The sequence below is a fragment of the Pituophis catenifer genome, unplaced genomic scaffold (genome assembly GCF_029215685.1).
Source record: "Pituophis catenifer annectens isolate HBS135680 unplaced genomic scaffold, rPitCat1.0.hap2 SCAF_1, whole genome shotgun sequence".
NCBI lineage: Eukaryota > Metazoa > Chordata > Lepidosauria > Squamata > Colubridae > Pituophis > Pituophis catenifer.
In genome coordinates, this window is record NW_027256881.1 from 275,403,608 (window position 1) to 275,423,064 (window position 19,457).

Here is a 19,457-nt window from a genome sequence, read left to right on the forward strand (position 1 = left end):
AGCCAAGCATGCATTTCACGAGGGCTATTATCATTCCTCTTTTCTCCAAATTAACCTTAATTATTTTACCTTTTCCTATATTGCTCTTGTCCTATGTAATGCTGAGTTACCTTTATACTATCCTCCGAACCTGTTTAGTTTTTTTAAAGTAGACTTTCCAGAATAGTTTATACTGTACATCCAAATAAAGAACTGTCTCAATTGCATAACAGCTGCTGTATGGATTTCTACTCTTTTGAGGAAAGTATTTCCAGGCTGATAGCAACATTAAACTTTTTCTCTCTTAATGCAGCGGTGAACACCTCAAATCCATAGGAACCTGTTCACATATTCCATTTGTAGTCCTAGAATACCCTGAGACCTTGCTACCTAAGTGGATGGCAAAAATGACTGAAATGGAGCAGTGCACATTCAACTTAAAATAAGAATGAAAACAAGACCAGAACTCCTTTAAAGAATGAAATGTTCACAGTCTTGCCCTTAAACTCCAAAGTGCTGAAAACAGACTAAACTGTTACTGCTGAACTTTGGAAGCAAACATATTTCTATGGAACTGTTTTTGGGTTTAAAATAGGACAATAAGGATGTGTTGAGAGCAAAATGCTTCTCGGAAGTCAAATGTTGTTATTTCCAGCCTTAATACCTCACCCTGACTTTCTGGAATCATGCAATAATAATAATAATAATAATAATAATAATAATAATAATAATAATAATAATAATAATAATAATAAAAAGTTAAACCTACTGGATCTAACCAAGAAAATATTGTCCATCCTTGTTTTAAAGAAACTTCTTAGGTCAACCTACAAACATACTTGTTTCATAAGCCAGTATAGGACAGACTACCCTGACAGAGCAGATTCATATAGGAGAGACCAACCGTCTTGTGTGATATCAGCCTTTTTAAAAAAGTTTAAATATTGTCAAAATGCGGTTGGATTTAATCAAGCTCTTCTTTGAGGTCTTGTGACATTTCAGGTGAGGCTGGTGAAGTCTGGTAAAATTTGGTGATCTTGCAGAATTTTTCCATTTCTTTTTTTAAAAAACTCTAAAATTGTTTAAAATTAAAGCAACTAAGCTGTTCTGGGCAAGGCTTTATTGTAGCCTTTGGCCTGGAAAGTGTAGCATATCCCTGTACTAGAGTTTAATAGAATGTATTTTCTGTTCTGAAACAATGAAAAGCTTATTGTGGTGCTTCCTAGCTCTAAACTCCTTGTTCCTTCAGGTTTACCTCTGTCATGGAAGAGGATACACCTCATTATATGGTACAGTGTGTCTCATACACAGTGCTAGTATGACTTGAGTGTGATGTGCTTCTTTTCTCAGAATTGGAAAATGGTATGTGGACACTCCAGCACAAGCTATGTTCCATCATGGTGAAGCAGGAGCAAAACATGGTGCCAGAAATACCTGAAACTCAGCTGCCAACTCATGCAATTCCCATGATGAATCTTTTTTTTTTTTTAAGTTTTATTAACATAAACAAACATAAAACACAAATACATGTAAACACTTATACATTAACAAAGAGTCAATCGACTAACTTCTAGAAAACCTTCGCATCGGTGATTAATGTCCATTTAACCAATTTTCCTTAATCATACTATTTACAAATTCACTTTGTTTTACCTTAATATATTCATTGAAGTTCAACAATATCTTTCTACAAACATATTAACCATTTATTTATACAATCCTACGGCTCATCTCATGTATCTATTTCTACAATTCTTGAGTTATGTTCTCCTAATATCCTATGTTGTTGGCCCTATCCTTCTTTCTAACCATGTGTACCATTTTTGCCAAACTAAATAAAAGTCAGTGTTCTCTTTATCTTGGAGCTCTTTTGTGAGCCTATCCATCTCTGCGCATTCATTTATTTTTGTTATTATTTTTTCTTCTGTTGGTATTATCTCGGATTTCCAATTCTGAGCGTACACTATACGTGCCGCTGTCAATATGTGGATGGTAAGATATTTTATCTCCTTGGTACACTGTGGTGTAGTCATTCCAAATAGAAAGAATTCTGGTTTCATTTCTACACTTTGCCTCGTTGTTTCTTCGATTATTCTCTTAATCTCTTGCCAGTAGCGTTGTGCCTTCCTGCAAGACCACCAGAGATGGTAGTATGTCCCCATTTGTGTCTTACACTTCCAACACATTGGTGATGTGTTTGGAAACATTTTAGCCAAACGTGCCGGAGGAAGGTGCCATCTATAAAATATCTTGTATAAATTTTCTTTGTATGGAATCGACAGTGTCATCTTATAATTTTCTGCCCATAGCTTGTCCCATCTATCCAACTCTATATTGTGACCTATATTTCTTGCCCAGCTTACCATGTTTTCTTTCACTGTTTCCTCCTCTAATTTATACCTTATTAAATATCCATAAATTTTAGATATTATTTTCTCATCTGTGCCTTTTAAAATTTTATCTAGTTCACTTGGTTGGCTTTGAAAATCATAATGTCTCCGGTCTGCTATATATTTTGACTCAATTTGAAGATATGGCCACCAATCAATCATAATGCCTCGTCTTTCCAGTTCTTGTCTCGTAAGTAGGTCTCCCCCACTACTCAACAATTCTTGATATTTCCGCATCTTTCCTATTTCTATAGTGTTTGGATAAATTAGCGCCTCCATAGGCGACAACCATCGTGGGATTTTACTATAGTGTTGCCTTCTGATATCTTGCCATGTTTTATATAGTGCACCTCTTATTACATGTCTCTGGAAGTACGGATGTTGCTTGTCTGTATTTTCTGTTCTGAAACAATGAAAAGCTTATTGTGGTGCTTCCTAGCTCTAAACTCCTTGTTCCTTCAGGTTTACCTCTGTCATGGAAGAGGATACACCTCATTATATGGTACAGTGTGTCTCATACACAGTGCTAGTATGACTTGAGTGTGATGTGCTTCTTTTCTCAGAATTGGAAAATGGTATGTGGACACTCCAGCACAAGCTATGTTCCATCATGGTGAAGCAGGAGCAGAACATGGTGCCAGAAATACCTGAAACTCAGCTGCCAACTCATGCAATTCCCATGATGAATCTTAACCCACTGCAAAGGTCGCCAGTCCCCAAAGAGGTGAGTTCATTGCACTAAGAATAGCTGGCATGATCTGAGCATCAGGACCTGAGAATGTGGCATTTTTAAAACGATTTCTTCATCTTTCATTCTAAATAGAAAGGCGGAAAATAAAAATAAGAAAAACGTGCCTAATTATTCTTTGTTTTAATCACTGCTGATTTGAAATAACCACATTTAAAAAAGTGACATAGTAGAGAGAAAAGTGGGCAATTGAAGGATAATTGGGTAGAGTGCTTTCGATCCTGATTCAGAAATGGCAGACTTTGTGGGAACTCTACTTACCTTTATTAGGGATGCTAGTCCAAACAGTGGACAGGATTGTTAATGATCAGCATAAGTGGAAAAATACACCCAAAATAGAAACTGTAAAGTCAATTTCCTGCAGAAATTCCTAGAGATTAATTAGCCCATTTGTTTCTAGTTTAGAATTGTTTTGCCTACAAATAATGCAGCCCTCCTTGATGAACCCAACTTCTGAGATACAATTCAAATTTTCTTTCTTCTAAAATAGAATAATTTTAATAATTATAAGGTAGCCAGTTTCTCAGAAGAGGCAACTTCTAATGTTCTAGTATAACCTGTTGCAATTAAACATTTGATCAATTTCCATTACCATCAGGCAGCATGGGGACATTAGGAGTTATTGTTCAATACATGTGGATGACTGAACTAACTTTTTCATCCTTTGCTAGTGATTTTGCAAAGGAAGATATATGTTTCTGTTGAAATGCATCTCTTTATTTTTGTTATTTTGTAAAAATACAAATATTTCTGATGGTGACATTTCAAAGATGCTTTTCTTTCCTTATATTTTCAATTCAAGTTTTACAACACAAATAAATAACATAAGCAGTAAAAAAAAAAGGAAAGGAAAGAGAAAAGCAAAAATATGGAATGAATTGCAAAGAAAAAATAGGAAGAAACTTCCCATTTCCTTTTCAGCAACTATAAGTACAGTTCCAAACTTATCTCTTAATCAGCTATTTTTTTAAAAAAAATCTTACTTTTTTCTATTATCCATTTTCCCTAATCATCAAAACCACAAATTGTAAGTGCATTTTTCTATTCCATGCAAAAAGTCTACAAATCGTTTCTAGTTGAACATAAATGTCATTTTTTTTCTCTGATCAAAGCAGTTAATTTAGCCCTCTCTGCAAGTTCTATCATCTTCATCAACATTCCTCTGTTGTGAGCTTTTCCACTTTTAAGTATATAATAATCTCGCTGCAGTTGTCATATATAAAAACAAAGCTCCATGACTTTTTTCTAGTTGCTTGTCCATTAATATATATATATATGTGTGTGTGTATATCTATATCTATATATCTATATATCTCTCTATATATATATGTGTGTGTGTGTGTGTGTGTTTTTCTTTTAGCCAGGTTTTTCCTACGTAACCAAGATTTTTCTACAGCCCTTGCTCAGTGGAGTCACATCCACTCGATTCTGGGCTTTTTTCTTCTGGCAGCCAGCAGGCCCTATGCTGCCCTATGCTGCCTAGTGAGAGACTTATATAGATCTATTTCTGGCTCGTTAGCCATCATCAGTAAGCCACACCCACATCTCATGTATCCTCCCTGTAAAGGTACAATATCTATTTTCTTTCGTAGGTTTTATGTGTGTTTTTCTTTTAGCCAGGTTTTTCCTACGTAACCAAGATTTTTCTACAGCCCTAGCTCAGTGGAGTCACATGAAAAACCTGGCTAAAAGAAAAACACACATAAAACCTACGAAAGAAAATAGATATTGTACCTTTACAGGGAGGATACATGAGATGTGGGTGTGGCTTACTGATGATGGCTAACGAGCCAGAAATAGATCTATATAAGTCTCTCACTAGGCAGCATAGGGCCTGCTGACTGCCAGAAGAAAAAAGCCCAGAATCGAGTGGATGTGACTCCACTGAGCTAGGGCTGTAGAAAAATCTTGGTTACGTAGGAAAAACCTGGCTAAAAGAAAAACACACATAAAACCTACGAAATTATATATGTGTGTGTGTGCAAAAAATTAAAATCTCGGGTGTTTTCCCGTGTCATGTTAAATAAGTTAGTTAAAATGTTTAAAATTCTGGTTAAAATCCTAGCTTAAAATCTTCCAAAAATCCTTACAGAGCACTCTGCAAGGTCCTTTAAAACCTTAGCTAAAATCCTACCAGTATCTTAAAAGTTTTTCTTTCTAGCAACGTTTTGACAGGCTCACAACCTTGTCATCTTCAGGCTCTTGTTTAGTTTAGAAGCTAGCTAAGGTTTTAAAGGACCTTGCAGAGTGCTCTGTAAGGATTTTTGTACAATTGGCACAGGTGGCTAATCTATTGATCTCCCTTTAATCCAGGAAAATAAGAGCCAGCAAAAATCTCTCATTGGCCTTTCAAAAGCTGCAGTGGCTCTCTGCATTTCAGAGAACTTCAGGCTGCCATTCCCCACAAGAAGCAATCCTTGATATTTCAAATATGCTTTTTAAAGAGCATAATTCCAGGATAGTGTTCAAGAAGCTGAAGTGGAGATGTCAAAGTTTAAACAAATCAAGTTTTGTTTTAGACACATTGGATTGGTCTTCTTATACATCTTCCTATAAGGCGTTTCATCTGTTGGTCTGCTAAAGGTACACCAACTTACTGTATAGACTGTAAAAGCATAGCAGCCTTGTCAATGCAAAATCCTTTATAGCTCCCAGAATAGCAATCAACATTTAGAAACGTATAGTCCAGCACAGCTAGGAAATACCAATTTTGGGAAAGGGGCAGGATATATTGCAAGATGAGAAATCAGATCGCCTGGGCCAGATTCAGTTTATGATGTCTTTTCAACCATTCTTTCCCAGTCCCCCCCTTTTTTTTGGGTTGCTTTTCCCTCTTCCCTCAATTTCACAATGGTGGTCAGAGGTATACTGAGTTCTTCTAACAGGCATGGTACAACATTTGTTTGTTTGTTTGTTTGTTTGTTTGTTTGCTTGCTTGCTTGCTTGCCGCCCATCTCGTAGTTCTAGATTACTCTGAGCATCTTACAATGGGGATTTACAACATCTCCCCCTTTTAGTCACCATCCTTACTGAGACACCTAATGGAACAATAAACGTGTGTAGAATGTCAACAAGAGGCATCTGAGAACTTCTGACCTGGAGTGCCAAATATCCTTCCTTGTTACTTGCTTCCAAATCACACAACATGTTTCCTTGCAACTTCAATTTACATTGCATAAATTAGAGTGTGGTGTTTCAAGGTATGACCTGAAGGATATGGTAGTAATTTCCTCCCACTGTAATTTCATTGCCAATGAGTTAATTTTAAATGGTTTGCCTGATCAGATGTGGGCCTAGAGGCTATAGAAAATGAACTATGTGTCAATTGGATAAAATCATTAATTGTGTACTTTGAAAGGATCACATATATATTTTATAGCCTTCTTTTTTCTCCTGTGAAGTAAGAGAACTCCATTCATTTGGACTCAATTGTAGGTTATCTTCCTTTCACTTACTGTGGATAAAAGTAGGAGGGAAAAACAAGGACACCATTCAAATCAAACTTGTACACAAAACTTCCTCTGTTGCTTTAACTTTGAACTCCCTGGATTTCCAAATGTAGATCTATGTGGTGTGTGTTTGAAAACCATATTCACTTCCTTTGCCAGGCTATGTTTACAGTCTGAGACAGCGTGAAATATATCTGTTTAATGAAAAAAAAAATCTCTGGCATTTGGTGGGAAAAGAAAGCTGGTAAGAGAAGATCACATTGGTACAGCTGGGAATTAATGACTCTTCATATTAACTCTTCATCTCTTTTGATCAGAAACAGCTGTTAAATAGCCCTGCAGAAAATCCAGTGGACAGTAGAGGGTATTCTGTATCACCAAAGTTTGTGCAGAACCGTCCTATGCATATTACAACAGATCAAAGATCTGAATCTGAATATGTTTTTTTAGAGACAGGAAGGAGATAATAGCAAAAATGACTGTCAATCATGGAAACACTATCTGTGCAATGCACTTCTTTATCACATGTGTATGATGTTCACTTTTCTTTACCAAATGCTCTCATTTTTTATTATATTGTCTTTGGAAACAAGCAAGCAATTTTGGACGCCCATATGGAATCAGCCTTGAATATGCAAGTTAATAAAAAAGGATGACTAGGAGAAAAAGTTAGAATAATAGTGGCTGCAATCACTAGGCATGTTGGTATTCACCAGTTTTTAATCTCTGCTGGTTCAGCTATAATTAAGTTGTAGCTTTTACAACGTAGCATATATGCATGAACCTGCAAACTGCCATGACTCAATAGTAGAAAACAAGCTCTGAATAGACAGTGTACAAAGGCTACCCAGTTTACAAAGCTACCAATGACTGGAGAAATGGCAAATGCTTAAGGAGAAGAAACAGAAAGCAGACAAGGTTCCATTGTCAAAGTACAAATGGATACTTTGCTGAGTTCCTTCAGTGATGTATTGTTTATACTTACAGGTTATACTTACCCACTGTGGAAATACATTTCAAGCAATGGCACAGAATTCAATGCCTCTTGATACACTAGAATATTTTGGTGCATTGTATTACCAATTTAGTAATAAATTGGTAATACAACTTATCTTTCTCTTCTGACTGGGGGCCAGTTGGTGCAAAAACCAGATTATAGCAAAGCACATACTATAATATACAGATGAATAGTAAAAAAATAGTGTGTAAGTGATCTCTAGAAGGATGATGGTCTCACCATCCTTGTATGGAGCCTTATTATCTCAGAATAAACCTGAGAGATATATGTAGCCTGACCCCAGAAGCAAATGATAAGATACAGCACAATTTTATTTTTTTGTTTGTTTGTTTATATTTGTATTTCACTGTCCATCTCCCTCAAGGGACAATGTTTTGAGTCCTTGCAAATGGTGTGAGCTCATTGGAAAATCCATGATCCTTCAAAGGAAGATATTTAGAAAATCAACTTAATACTTTTCTCAATTGTTTTACAGGCACCTATAGAAATGACTACCCAACCTGTAATCAAAGCTGAACCTAGAGAAGTGAACCAATTTTTAAATGTGCCAACAGGTGAGAAAATTGGATAACTCAATGAGCTTTCAATGCTCTCCAACCTCATATCTGTTATTATTTTATAGACCATCTTGCCTTTATGCTATTAGGGCAAACTTCCAGAAAAAAATAATAATGATAATATAACCACATCCTGCTATAATACCTTTAATACAGGGATGAAATCTAAAATTTGTTACTACCGGTTCTGTAGGTATGGCTGGGTTGACGGGGCCAACTTTTTTTTTTTTACTTTTAAAAGCATTTTTTCTACAACCTTAAGAGGTTGCAGAAAAAAATGCTTTTAGAAGCCTCTGACGATCAGGCAAATCAGCTGGGATCACCAGAGGCTTTTAAAGGCATTTTTTTTTCTACAACCTCTTCGGCCGAAGAAGTTGTAGAAAAAAATGCTTTTAAAAGCGTCTGACTATCCCAGCTGAGCCGCGCGATCATCAGAGGCTTTTTTTTTTTACTTTTAAAAGCATTTTTTCAGCCGAAGAGGTTGTAGAAACAATGCTTTTAAAAGTAAAAAAAACAGCCTCTGATGATCGCGCAGCTCAGCTGGGCATGGGGGGGGCACAGGAATTTTTGCTACCGGTTCTCCGAACCACTCGCCACCATCACTACCGGATCGGGCGATCCGGTCCAAACCGGGAACATTTCACCCCTGCTTTAACAACATCAAACAGGTCCTTAGGAAGGACTGGATTGGTGGGGAAAAAATGCCAAATTCAATCTAAACATCTGGCTGACTGTGGAATACCATAGTAGATAAAAATGCCAAAGCCAGCAAAAAACATTTGGCTGACTGTATTACCAACCATAAAAATAATGTATTAAATTTGCATGCTGCCCAACTCTCAACAGCTCTGGGTGACTTACAACAGTCAAACAACATTAAAATTACAATAAAACCAATCCAAGCTTAAAAATGATTAAAATCAATCTTTGGGAGAGAGTTAGGCAACATGCAAATTTAATGTATTATTTTAATCAAATATTGATTTTGATGAAATTGATCAATAGATCAATAATAAAAGATGGCAACTGTGGCAAACCAGATGATATGACATGAAGTCTCGCTCTCCCTAGTCAAAAGCCTGAGTGAAGAATCAGATCTTCATAGCTCTTCTGAAAAAGAGGAAAGTGGGTGCTATGACGGCCATCCATATCTCAGGGGAAACCTAATTCCAGAGGGCAGGAACCACTACTGAGAAGAAGCATTTCTGGGGTGCCAATAGATGACTCTGTTTGATCAAAGGAACCCACAGTGAACCAACCCTGCAGAATCAAACTGGCTGAGCAGATACTATGGGAGAAAGACACGCAGGGCTTTAGAGGTAGCAACCAGCACCAACATCTATCTCTTTGAAAAAGACTATAACTAGGGTGTGATGGGCATTGTGAGTATGTGGCATTGTGAATATTTACTTCTAATCTTCTTTTATGTAGTATTTCCCTGTATTTCTAGAAAATAAAATGCAGTTCAATACAACAGCATCTATCAAAATTTAAAAACTTATCCATTAGGCATTAGTGTAATTAAATTAGAATTTCTAATTTAAATAGGAGGATGTATCTACCCTGTCATTTTAAATAGTTAATTGAGAGAATGCAAGAACAATTCTTAAGAGAATTGACTTTCATAGCAATTTGATTGGGGCAATTTCCATTTTCTGGATATAATTTTAAAGTGCAAACTATGTATTTTAATCATATTCTTTCCCTTCAGCAATGTTATGTCTGGCCTAAGTCTGTGAAATGCAAACCTTGAGGATCAGCAGTGTTGGAAAGCTTCTTTCTCCTCTTCCTCTTCCTTCTTCCTTCTTCTCCTCTTTTGCTGCTTTGGGTATCGAGGGACACAAAGTTCTGGCTCTTGCTCTTCTGGCAGGTTTAACCATTGTTAATTGATGTTGTTGTAGAGTGTCTTTGATGGTGTGTCTCCATCTTCTTCTAGATCTGCCTCATGCTCTTTGACCTTCTCCTTTTGTATATGCTTTGTATGATATGGAAACATGGCTCAAAATTGTCAAATTGCCAGGCTTTCTGGAGTGAGAATTAGTAGATTGTTGTTATTTTTTTTAATAAGTCAACATTTCCTGCAATTTTTAAAGGTTAGAGTTTTCCTTGGGTCCACCAGAAGTCCATCATCTCTTTAGAAGGCAAAGGGCTGGGGAAATCTGTAGTAATTAAATGAGAATCTTCCTATCACTACAATAGCTGAGCACCTTACAAAAACCATAATCACTTTGTTAAGTTTTAAGACAAAGATTTAAATGAAATCAATAAAAGCTTGCCCAGTTTCAGTAGTCTTATTTGAAATCCAGCCCACATTTCTCTGGCTTTTTTGGATTAGATATTGGCTGCATGTCATTGGAAGGATAACAGTGAACGTTGCCAGTTTTTAATGTGGCTGGTAAAAAGATCTTAGCTTTATTTCCAGAAAGATAACAATATCAAGAATTCTGCTTGGCAATCACTAACACTGCACAGAGGGATCTGTTTAGCCAAATGAACACATTTATTTATTTACTCTAAAAATGTAATGTCCTTCTTGAGTACTGGAAATTCATATTCAAATAAGCAAACAATAATTTACAGAAAATATTAGGCTCTCTCAAACGTTTGGCTCACAATGTATCCCAATAGAACAGGCTTTTTTATATATAATGTAAGCATTAGCAAGAGCACCATCTTCTATCAGCAGGAAATTTAGAAGATTCGTGGGAGAGCCAGCAGTTAACAAATCCACGTTTTGGCAAATGTTGTAGTAGAACTTGTTCCAAAAGACTTGTGAGGCAACTCCCACGACTGGAATCTAGCAACTGAAGGATGTAACTTATTCAGAACAGAATAGATGCAACAGTGGAAATGTTTTGGCTGTACACCTTCAAGAAAGTGCACAAGATAGCTCTGTGGAGACAACGTGGTTATGTAGATGACAGAAAAGGAGGAGGACAGGGACATACAAGATTGCCATCAATATCTATCACATACTATTGGACCTAGAATAGGGTGTGTTGATCATGCTGTCCTGAAAGAAATTTCTTTTTTCACATTTCTGTACTGCCCATCTCTCTCAAAGTTTCTACTTGTCCTGGCGTATTAGTTAGGCAGTTGAAGTAGGCCCTTTTTTACATAAAACCAAAACAAGAAAATAAAGCCCATTGGTAAGTAAGGATGGTGAGATGTTAACAAATAATGAGGAGAAGGTGGATCTCCTGATTTATTTCTGTCATTTCCCAAAAAGAATATTGCCTCTCACAAATGAAGGCTCAGATTGCAGTTCACACTAGTTGGAACTGGTTAGATTTATAACCTTCTTTCACCAAATATCTTTTTCTGCTGTTATCCATGACCCAGCCTTCTGTCTGTTGTTAACCTATTTTCTATATTTTTCTGACTTAGATGACTTGGTGCAGATGCCACCAACACCTCCCAGCAGCCATGGCAGTGACAGTGATGGATCTCAGAGCCCAAGATCCCTGCCTCCCTCCAGCCCAGCCCGCCCCACTGCTCGGTCTTCTACAGCAATCTCTTCTTCTCCACTCCTCACAGCACCACATGTAAGAAGAGAGTTAGGCTTAACTGCCATGCCAGGTTGCCCCATTATCCAGCAATCATTTTAGGAGGGCAGGAATTGAAACTGTTGCTCTATATTCACCCTCACCGAGTTCAACTACAACCTCTGGATGCATTTTTCTGCTCTGCATTCAAAGTATGGTTTTCTTGTTACCACAATTGCTACTATCCAGATTGTCTGTTATGCTTTGCTTTTTCCAAGGCGGACACTACCCATTGGCTTCACATAATCAATACTGACCCTTTAACTGATTCCAAATTCTGTTATTTATCCATAGTTCTGGAATAGTCTAAAAAGGATTACCATTTTTCTTTTCCTCAGCTATCTAATAGTTCAGTTGGCTGTGTTTTTCTAACTGTGGTGGACATTCTTTTTCCAAACAATTGAGATGGTGTACCAGTTCCATTAGTAAAAAAAACACCCAATGGAAAAGCCAGTAGCTGAGGAAAAGAAAAGGAGTATTTTAAAAAAAGGTTTCCATGGTGTTTTGAGCCAGCAATAGTCTACTTGTTAAGCATAGTAGCTCCAGAATATATATGAGAAATACATGACAAAGGGAGATTTTTTTTTATTCTAAACTTGGTTTTTGGATGAATGGATGGATGCTTTACAATAGAACGTATGAATTTAATTTATAGACACACATAAACACATATAGCAGTGTCCACTGGGGGTTCAAGTCAGCAAGTTGACAATTCTTATGATGCAAGCCCCAGCTTTGTTGTGATATCCCATCCACTACTTCGCTATTTTGGTCCCATCCCCACCCCCCAGATTCCTATAAACACATGTCTGTAAAGGTACCAATATTCAGTATGACACATCCATAGGAAGAAAAGCGATTGACAATCACCTTAGTGGAACAGAAAGTTAGGAGGACAGAAGAGCCAGAGAATTATCCAATAGGGGGATATGGCAGTCTGTACTCCAGATAGAATACTTGATAAGACTAAGAATAACTTCTCTGCTTGCTCAAAGCATAAGATTCACAATGGATTGTAGAATCTAGAAGAAGGGTAAAAGGTGAAAACATTTCAAATATTCGCACACTGGAAGAACCATAATTTGCTACTAATTAAGAGTATTTCAGAAATGAGAAAGATAAAAATAGTGCCATCATGAGGCATTTATCAGGCTGTGGTATGCTTCAAAGCAAAGCTTCTTCAGAAATTTAGAATCAGTTGTCATCAAAATGCTAATTATACTGAGCTTTGTCTTTTTCCAACTCAACCTAGGGAATCCATGGAGTTTCTGGATGGGTACTTGAGATCTGTAATATAGGGGGGAAAAGGCACTTGAGCCTAATTCGGATTAAATGAAGGAATGAGGAAACACTAAACAAGATACCCTCTTCTGCAGTTCCAATCTTAGTTTTTCACTCATCCATCTCCATGCCAGCTTTTCTCCCTCCCAGTTTTCCCATTTCTGCTGTTTTCCATCTGTCCCTCCAGACAGTAACTTTGGTGCTGGTTCACTGCAGAACAAGGCTAAAGTTACATCTATTTCCTTCGTGTCTACAGGAGGGAAGAGGAGGATGAGGGATAGGATGGAACCCTACAAATTTGCAGTCCCAGAGGCTGGGCAATATCTCTGGGTTAAAGAACTCTGGCCCAGGAGACCCACCTGATCTCTCCTTGAAAACTATAGTATTGCTTAAAATGTTATGATGTTAATGCTATATTATTTTAGAAATTCTTTAAATATTGTTGTATTTGAATATACAAGAATTTACTTCCCCCTTCCTTTTTTTTTCTCGTTCCTTGATAGCCCTTGTGCTCATGCTTACAGTGTAGGACTTTGACAATGCATTATTTTGCACAAAAAAATTGGGGTAAGATTATAATGTATATCTTGGGGAAATGGTTTGCTCTTGCTCTTGTTCCAGAAACTACAAGGGACTTCGGGGCCCCTGCTCCTAACTGAGGAGGAAAAGCGCACCCTGATTGCTGAGGGCTATCCCATCCCAACCAAGCTTCCTTTGACTAAAGCAGAAGAGAAAGCCCTGAAGAGAGTAAGGCGGAAGATCAAGAACAAGGTCTGTTATTCCAACTGTATAAGACTGGTAAAGAGCAGTGCTAGAGAGGCAGGGGTGAGGTATATGTAAATATAGATGCAGATATTACCTTAATTTCTATTCACCCAGTAATATTTAATCATGCAATGATTGATCTTTTCAAAGCCACCCTTTTTAGCTCTTTTTAGCTTTTTAAGTGTAAATTGGGTTTTAATTGGATTGTTTTAAATTGTGGGCCAAAGCTGTATAATTCTTTTAATTGATTTTAAATTTTGTATTGGTATGTTTTTTATCCTTGGCTGTGCACCGCCGAGTCCAATAGGAGAAGGGCGGTATATAAATTGAATAAATAATAATAATAATAATTAATTTAGGAAGGAATCAAGAATCTGAAGAAGTAATTTTTGGAATTCCAACATAAATTGACTTTTGATCATCTGGCCTACCAGTTTACCTACTTGCCTATCTATTTCTCTGTTCCATGTCATCAGTGTGCAAACAGCTTGCAGGAAATATATCCCTGAGGATATATTATAATCTAAAATTTAACATAGGGGAAGCTGAAATAAATGGAGACCAGATAAACAAGAAATTAACTAATAGGGATTTAGTAGTGAAAAACCTTAACATTACTATAAAGTATGGGTGTCAAACTCACCATGTCACATTGCCATGATTTTTTGCAACGTATTCCCCATTCGAAAAGCTGGGGTGGGCGTGGCCTGCGTGTGACGCATCCAGCCCATGGGTCTCCAGTTTCACACCCTTGCTATAAAGTACATGTATACATGTCAAGATAAGAAGTATTTACATCATATTAATGTCTTATTTCACATTCATAATGTTCAACATTTAAACTTAATTCCATCAGCTGGTTGCCCAATAAGTATTTTTTACCCAAGTGAATTTAGAAGCATATGTCTACAATACTGATTCTAAATAAGGGTAAATCTACAAAGTTGAATGTTCCATTTCACCCTGCTGCATAGCAGTATGAACTATTAAAAATATTTTTAAAATCTAGCTAACATTTAGTTTTTTTCCTGCAATCTGCAAAAACAAAATGCAATTTTGAAAAGAAAATATATTGTTGAAAATAGTGTACTAGTGCAATAAAAAGGTAAAGATACTCCTGGAAAATAACTGGACCCATACATTAAATAATTACATTTAATTTTCTTACCAACAGTCTTATCAACAGTATGGGAGTAGTTTTCCATTGTCTTCATCTAGAATATTTCCATTTCCAAACTCTTGAACCATTATTAGTAATATTTAAATTTGGGGAAAGTTGTCGGGAAAACTGCAAAGATTGCAAAAAAAAAAAAACTTTTATCAAACTGCAATTGTGGTCAGTAACTCAGACAATAAACTGGATAGGATTTTTACTGATTCACACATCCATAATTGTGAATTCCTTCCTAAATGTAAGTTTTCATGAACCAACAGCATGTGTTAGTCACTTTCTATGAATCAAACATAGTCTCCAAGATAAGGTACAATCCATCTGGCAAGAATGATTCAGCTTCTTTTAGCAATTCTGATCCACCGAGAAGTTAAGCCACAGTCATTTGTCTGCAGGCTGATTTGCATTCTGAATATAACATAGACTTGATTCATCAATATGTATTTAAAATAAAGTTCTCACATAACCCCAGAAGACAATGTGCTATACTAACAGCGTGGGAACATTATGAGATGTCTCTCAGGCAAAACGTTGTACAGTATTAGATATCCTAGAGTGGTCTTGCCAATCTCCAGATATGTTGGACTACAATTTATGTCACCCAGGATAGATTTGTGTAGAGATTATGAGAAATCTATGTATTGGATTGGGCAATGTAGCCTGAGAACAAATGTTTATGAGTAAAGAGTCAATCCTTTCATAGAATAATGCATTAGGAAGATGGTTCAAATATGGAGAAATTTAATGTGAGTAGACAATCCAACTTAATCTATAACATATGCATATACCGAGCAAACTATTGGTCTCTCTCTCACACTATTGTCTATTCAGTCTGGCAGTTACTTTCCAGTTAGTAAATTTAGTACCGCTATTTGAAATAATTTTTAAAATGAAGATGCCAGGAACTTTTATTTTTGCATATAGTATAAAAGCATAAATGTAAAATAAAAACATATGCTCAGCTCGACCATAAGCATACAAGAAGAGTCATGTGAGTTCAGACTTAAAATTGCTTAACCAGAGGCTAATGGTCACCAGGACAAGAATGCAACAGCAAAAATGCTATGGAGAGGCATACCGCTTATATTACAGGAAATAATACTGTATGTAGCTTTAACAGATACAAGCTGCAGCTAGCTATCAAGATTTCATTTAAATATAAGGAAAATTTTCCTGACAGTAAACTCTGTACAACAGAAGTCTACCTAAGGAAATTGTGGGCGGTCCATATCTCAAAGTATTTAAGAAGAGACTAGACAAACAACTTCATGGATTAATTGATTCTCCTGAGCCCTGCAGAGAGCTGGCCTAGATGATCCTTATAATCCCATCCAACTCTACAGTTCTATAATTCTGTTAGTCCATCTAGGTCACTTTGTACTGATTGAATGCAAGTCTCCAAGATCTTTATATGTATTTTTCTTAAAGGCTAAATTAACACTGGGATCGAAACCAAGAAATTTATGCACACAATTTATATAATAGACTGTCTGCCAATTGTGACAATTTATGGGTGATCAATAAGAAAGTGTTGCTTCACGGATAGACTTGATCCTGTCATTAGACAAAGTCAGGCACTTGCTTCAGACAGGAGAAGCCGAAGTCTGAGCCATAGGCATATTGCAATCTGCTATATATCTCCAAATTGCCATTGTTATTCTCAGATATGGTAGAGCATGCTGGACTATCACCAATCTGAAATAATAGTCAACCATCATTTGGATTGGCTTCTATGTGCGGAATTGGGAAGGACAGAGTTTTTTGCTTTGCCTCAAGTGACACATCCTGAGCCAGCCCTAGTTGTTGAGTATTGAATGACCATTCAAATGGACCAATTAGAATTAAGTAAAAGAAGCGGGAGATTTAGAAGAATGTCAATGGCTGAAGCCGCGGACAGCTCCCTTTAAAAGGGACTGCCGCGGCTAGGCAAACCATTGCTGTACTGGAGCTAATAAAGAGCTGTTACTGAAGTCACTGTCTGTGTCCTTTCTGTGCCCACTATATTGCACTGGCAACGAAGGTGGGATCTCAGGAGGACAATCGGACACTAAGTCACTAAAGCTCCTCAACGCAATCACCAGCCATCAGAAGCAATGGCCAGAAGATGTCTTCGATCATGCCACCCGCACCATTCAACCCGGCTGGAGAAGACTGGGAATCGTACATGGAGAGATTCCACATGTTCCTCGAAGCGAACGACTTGCTGAACTTATCGGAACAGAGGAAGAGGGCACTCTTCCTCACCCACTGTGGAGCCGCCATTTTTAAGATGGCAAAAGCACTAGCATCACCGGCAGAGCTGAGAACGATGACCTGGCTGACCCTGCAGAACATCCTGAGAGCCCACTATGCACCACAAGCTTCATCCCTGGTAAGAAGACACGAATTCTACCGGAGGGACCAGAAAGAGGGAGAATCGATAAGCGAGTTCGTGGCAAAATTGTGTGAGATAGCCACCGCTTGCGAATTCCTAAATATGGACAAAGCTATGAGGCACCATCTCGTATTGGGCCTGAGGGACCTCATATTATAAAGCCGTTTACTTACAAGGCCCAAAATAACATTTCAAGAAGCTTTGGAAGAAGCAACGGTGACTGAGGCATCCCAGAAATTTGCAGCTGCCATGAAAAAAAATGAACAAGGGGCCACAAGGGAAGGAAGAAGCCGCCGTCCACTACGAGGAGGTAGAGACCGAATCGGAGAAAGACGAGGGAGATGAAGTCCATCACCTCCGCTCAGACCGAAAAGAGAAGAACCAAGGAAAAGGAAAGAAGGAATTGCGGTGTGCAGGCTGCGAAGGGAATCACCCAAGATCAGAGTGCAGGTTCCAAGACGCAATCTGCCAGAGGTACGATCGTAAAGGGCACATAGCAAGAGCCTGCAGGGCATCCCAGCCAGCCTCACGCAGGACCAGACAAACCAGCCCTCAACCACCAGCCAGACAATTCCAAACAGGAGCCCGAAAACAGCCATTTGGAAGAGGCCACAGGAGCGAGGTCTACGGATCGGAGAGAGGGGAGACCCATCAGACAATAATAGTCGGACATGCGAGCACGGGAAAGTCCAAGAAGATGGTGGCGACCGTTTACATCGAGGGGAGACCCTGCAAAATGGAAGTCGACTCAGGGTCATGCCTCTCCATGGTATCCTGGGCAACCATAAAGCAATTAATTCCCAGCCTCACGACCGGCGCACTCAAACATCAAAGAATCACGCTGAAAGATTACCAAGGCAACCGGATTCCAGTGCTGGGCATTGGACAGTTCAACGTGAGATTCAAAGACTTCCAAGGGAAACTGCCTCTCACCATAGTGGACCGGGACAGACCCAGCCTATTAGGTCTGGAGTGGTTTGAGCCTTTGGGACTAGCAGTAACCGGAGTCGATCGGATTGAAGACGACAGCTGGGAAGAGGAGCTGATGAGAGAGTTCGCGGATGTCTTTGATGGCCAATTAGGCAAGTACACGGGGTCCCCAATATCATTCAATTTAGATCCCCAGGTAGCCCCTGTTAAAATTAAACCCAGGAGGGTTCCTTTTGCTCTACGGCCCAAGATAGATGAGCAACTGGACAAACTCGTTGCCCAAGGGGTACTGGAGCCAACGGACCATGCTAAGTTGGAAACACCCATTGTCATCCCCACAAAGCCAGATGGGTCAGTGCGCCTCTGCGGAGACTATAAGAGCACCCTAAATAGGGCATTGCAGCAGAGCGCCTACCCAGTACCCATGGTACAGCATCTTTTACACTCCCTGGGGCAAGGGAAAATATTTGCGAAGCTGGATTTGGCCCAGGCATACCAACAATTACCCGTAGACGATGCCACGGCAGAAGCACAGACAATAGTCACACACTGGGGGGCGTTCAAGTGCAAGCATCTGCAGTTTGGAGTAAGCGTAGCTCCAGGACTTTTTCAAAGTCTCATGGAACGTTTGCTTCAGGGAATTGAAGGAGTCGTCCCCTATTTTGACAACGTATTAATCTCAGCCAAAGATCGGAAGTAGTTACAGCAACGGTTAAAGGCAGTGCTGACCCGGTTCCAGGAAGTGGGGCTGAAGGTGAAATGGGACAAGGGTCAGCTAGCCAAAACACAAGTTGAATTCCTGGGGTACTTAATCGATGGGGCAGGAGTACGACCCACCCTAGGAAAATTAAAAGCCATCAGAAAGCTCCAACCCCAACAAACAAAACAGAATTGCAGGTGTTTCTGGGGTTATTGAACTTCTACAATATTTTCCTGCTGCAGAAAGCCATGGTTGCTGAGCCCCTGCACCGGCTACTGGATAAGAGGACGGAGTGGACATGGGGGAAGACGGAAAAGAACGCATTTGAACAAATAAAGCGATTTTTAACTTCGGGCAGAGTATTAGTACAGTACAGTGGGTACTTTTCCTGGGTATCAACTCAAATCAAATCCCAGCCAGCACCACACGCCGCGCCCACACATGACTGGGAGAACCCCGGGACACCGTGGTCCCGGATACACATAGATTTTGACGGGCCATGCCAGGGGAACATGTTCCTGATCATAGTTGATGCCAATTCGAAATAGTT

The 19,457-nt window shown here is 38.6% G+C and overlaps 1 protein-coding gene across 3 annotated transcripts in view; it reads left to right on the forward strand.

Moving 5' to 3' along the window:
- CREB3L1 (cAMP responsive element binding protein 3 like 1) overlaps positions 1 to 19,457 on the forward strand; it is a 103,974-nt gene that overhangs the window by 59,865 nt on the left and 24,652 nt on the right. For 2 of the 3 annotated variants that reach the window (XM_070936246.1, XM_070936255.1), the window contains exons 3-6: positions 2,933 to 3,093; positions 8,060 to 8,138; positions 11,529 to 11,686; positions 13,589 to 13,738. In XM_070936246.1, coding sequence (XP_070792347.1) covers positions 2,933 to 3,093; positions 8,060 to 8,138; positions 11,529 to 11,686; positions 13,589 to 13,738 — 548 coding nt within the window. The remainder of the gene's footprint in view (positions 1 to 2,932; positions 3,094 to 8,059; positions 8,139 to 11,528; positions 11,687 to 13,588; positions 13,739 to 19,457) is intronic. The other variant, XM_070936264.1, reaches the window with a different exon arrangement.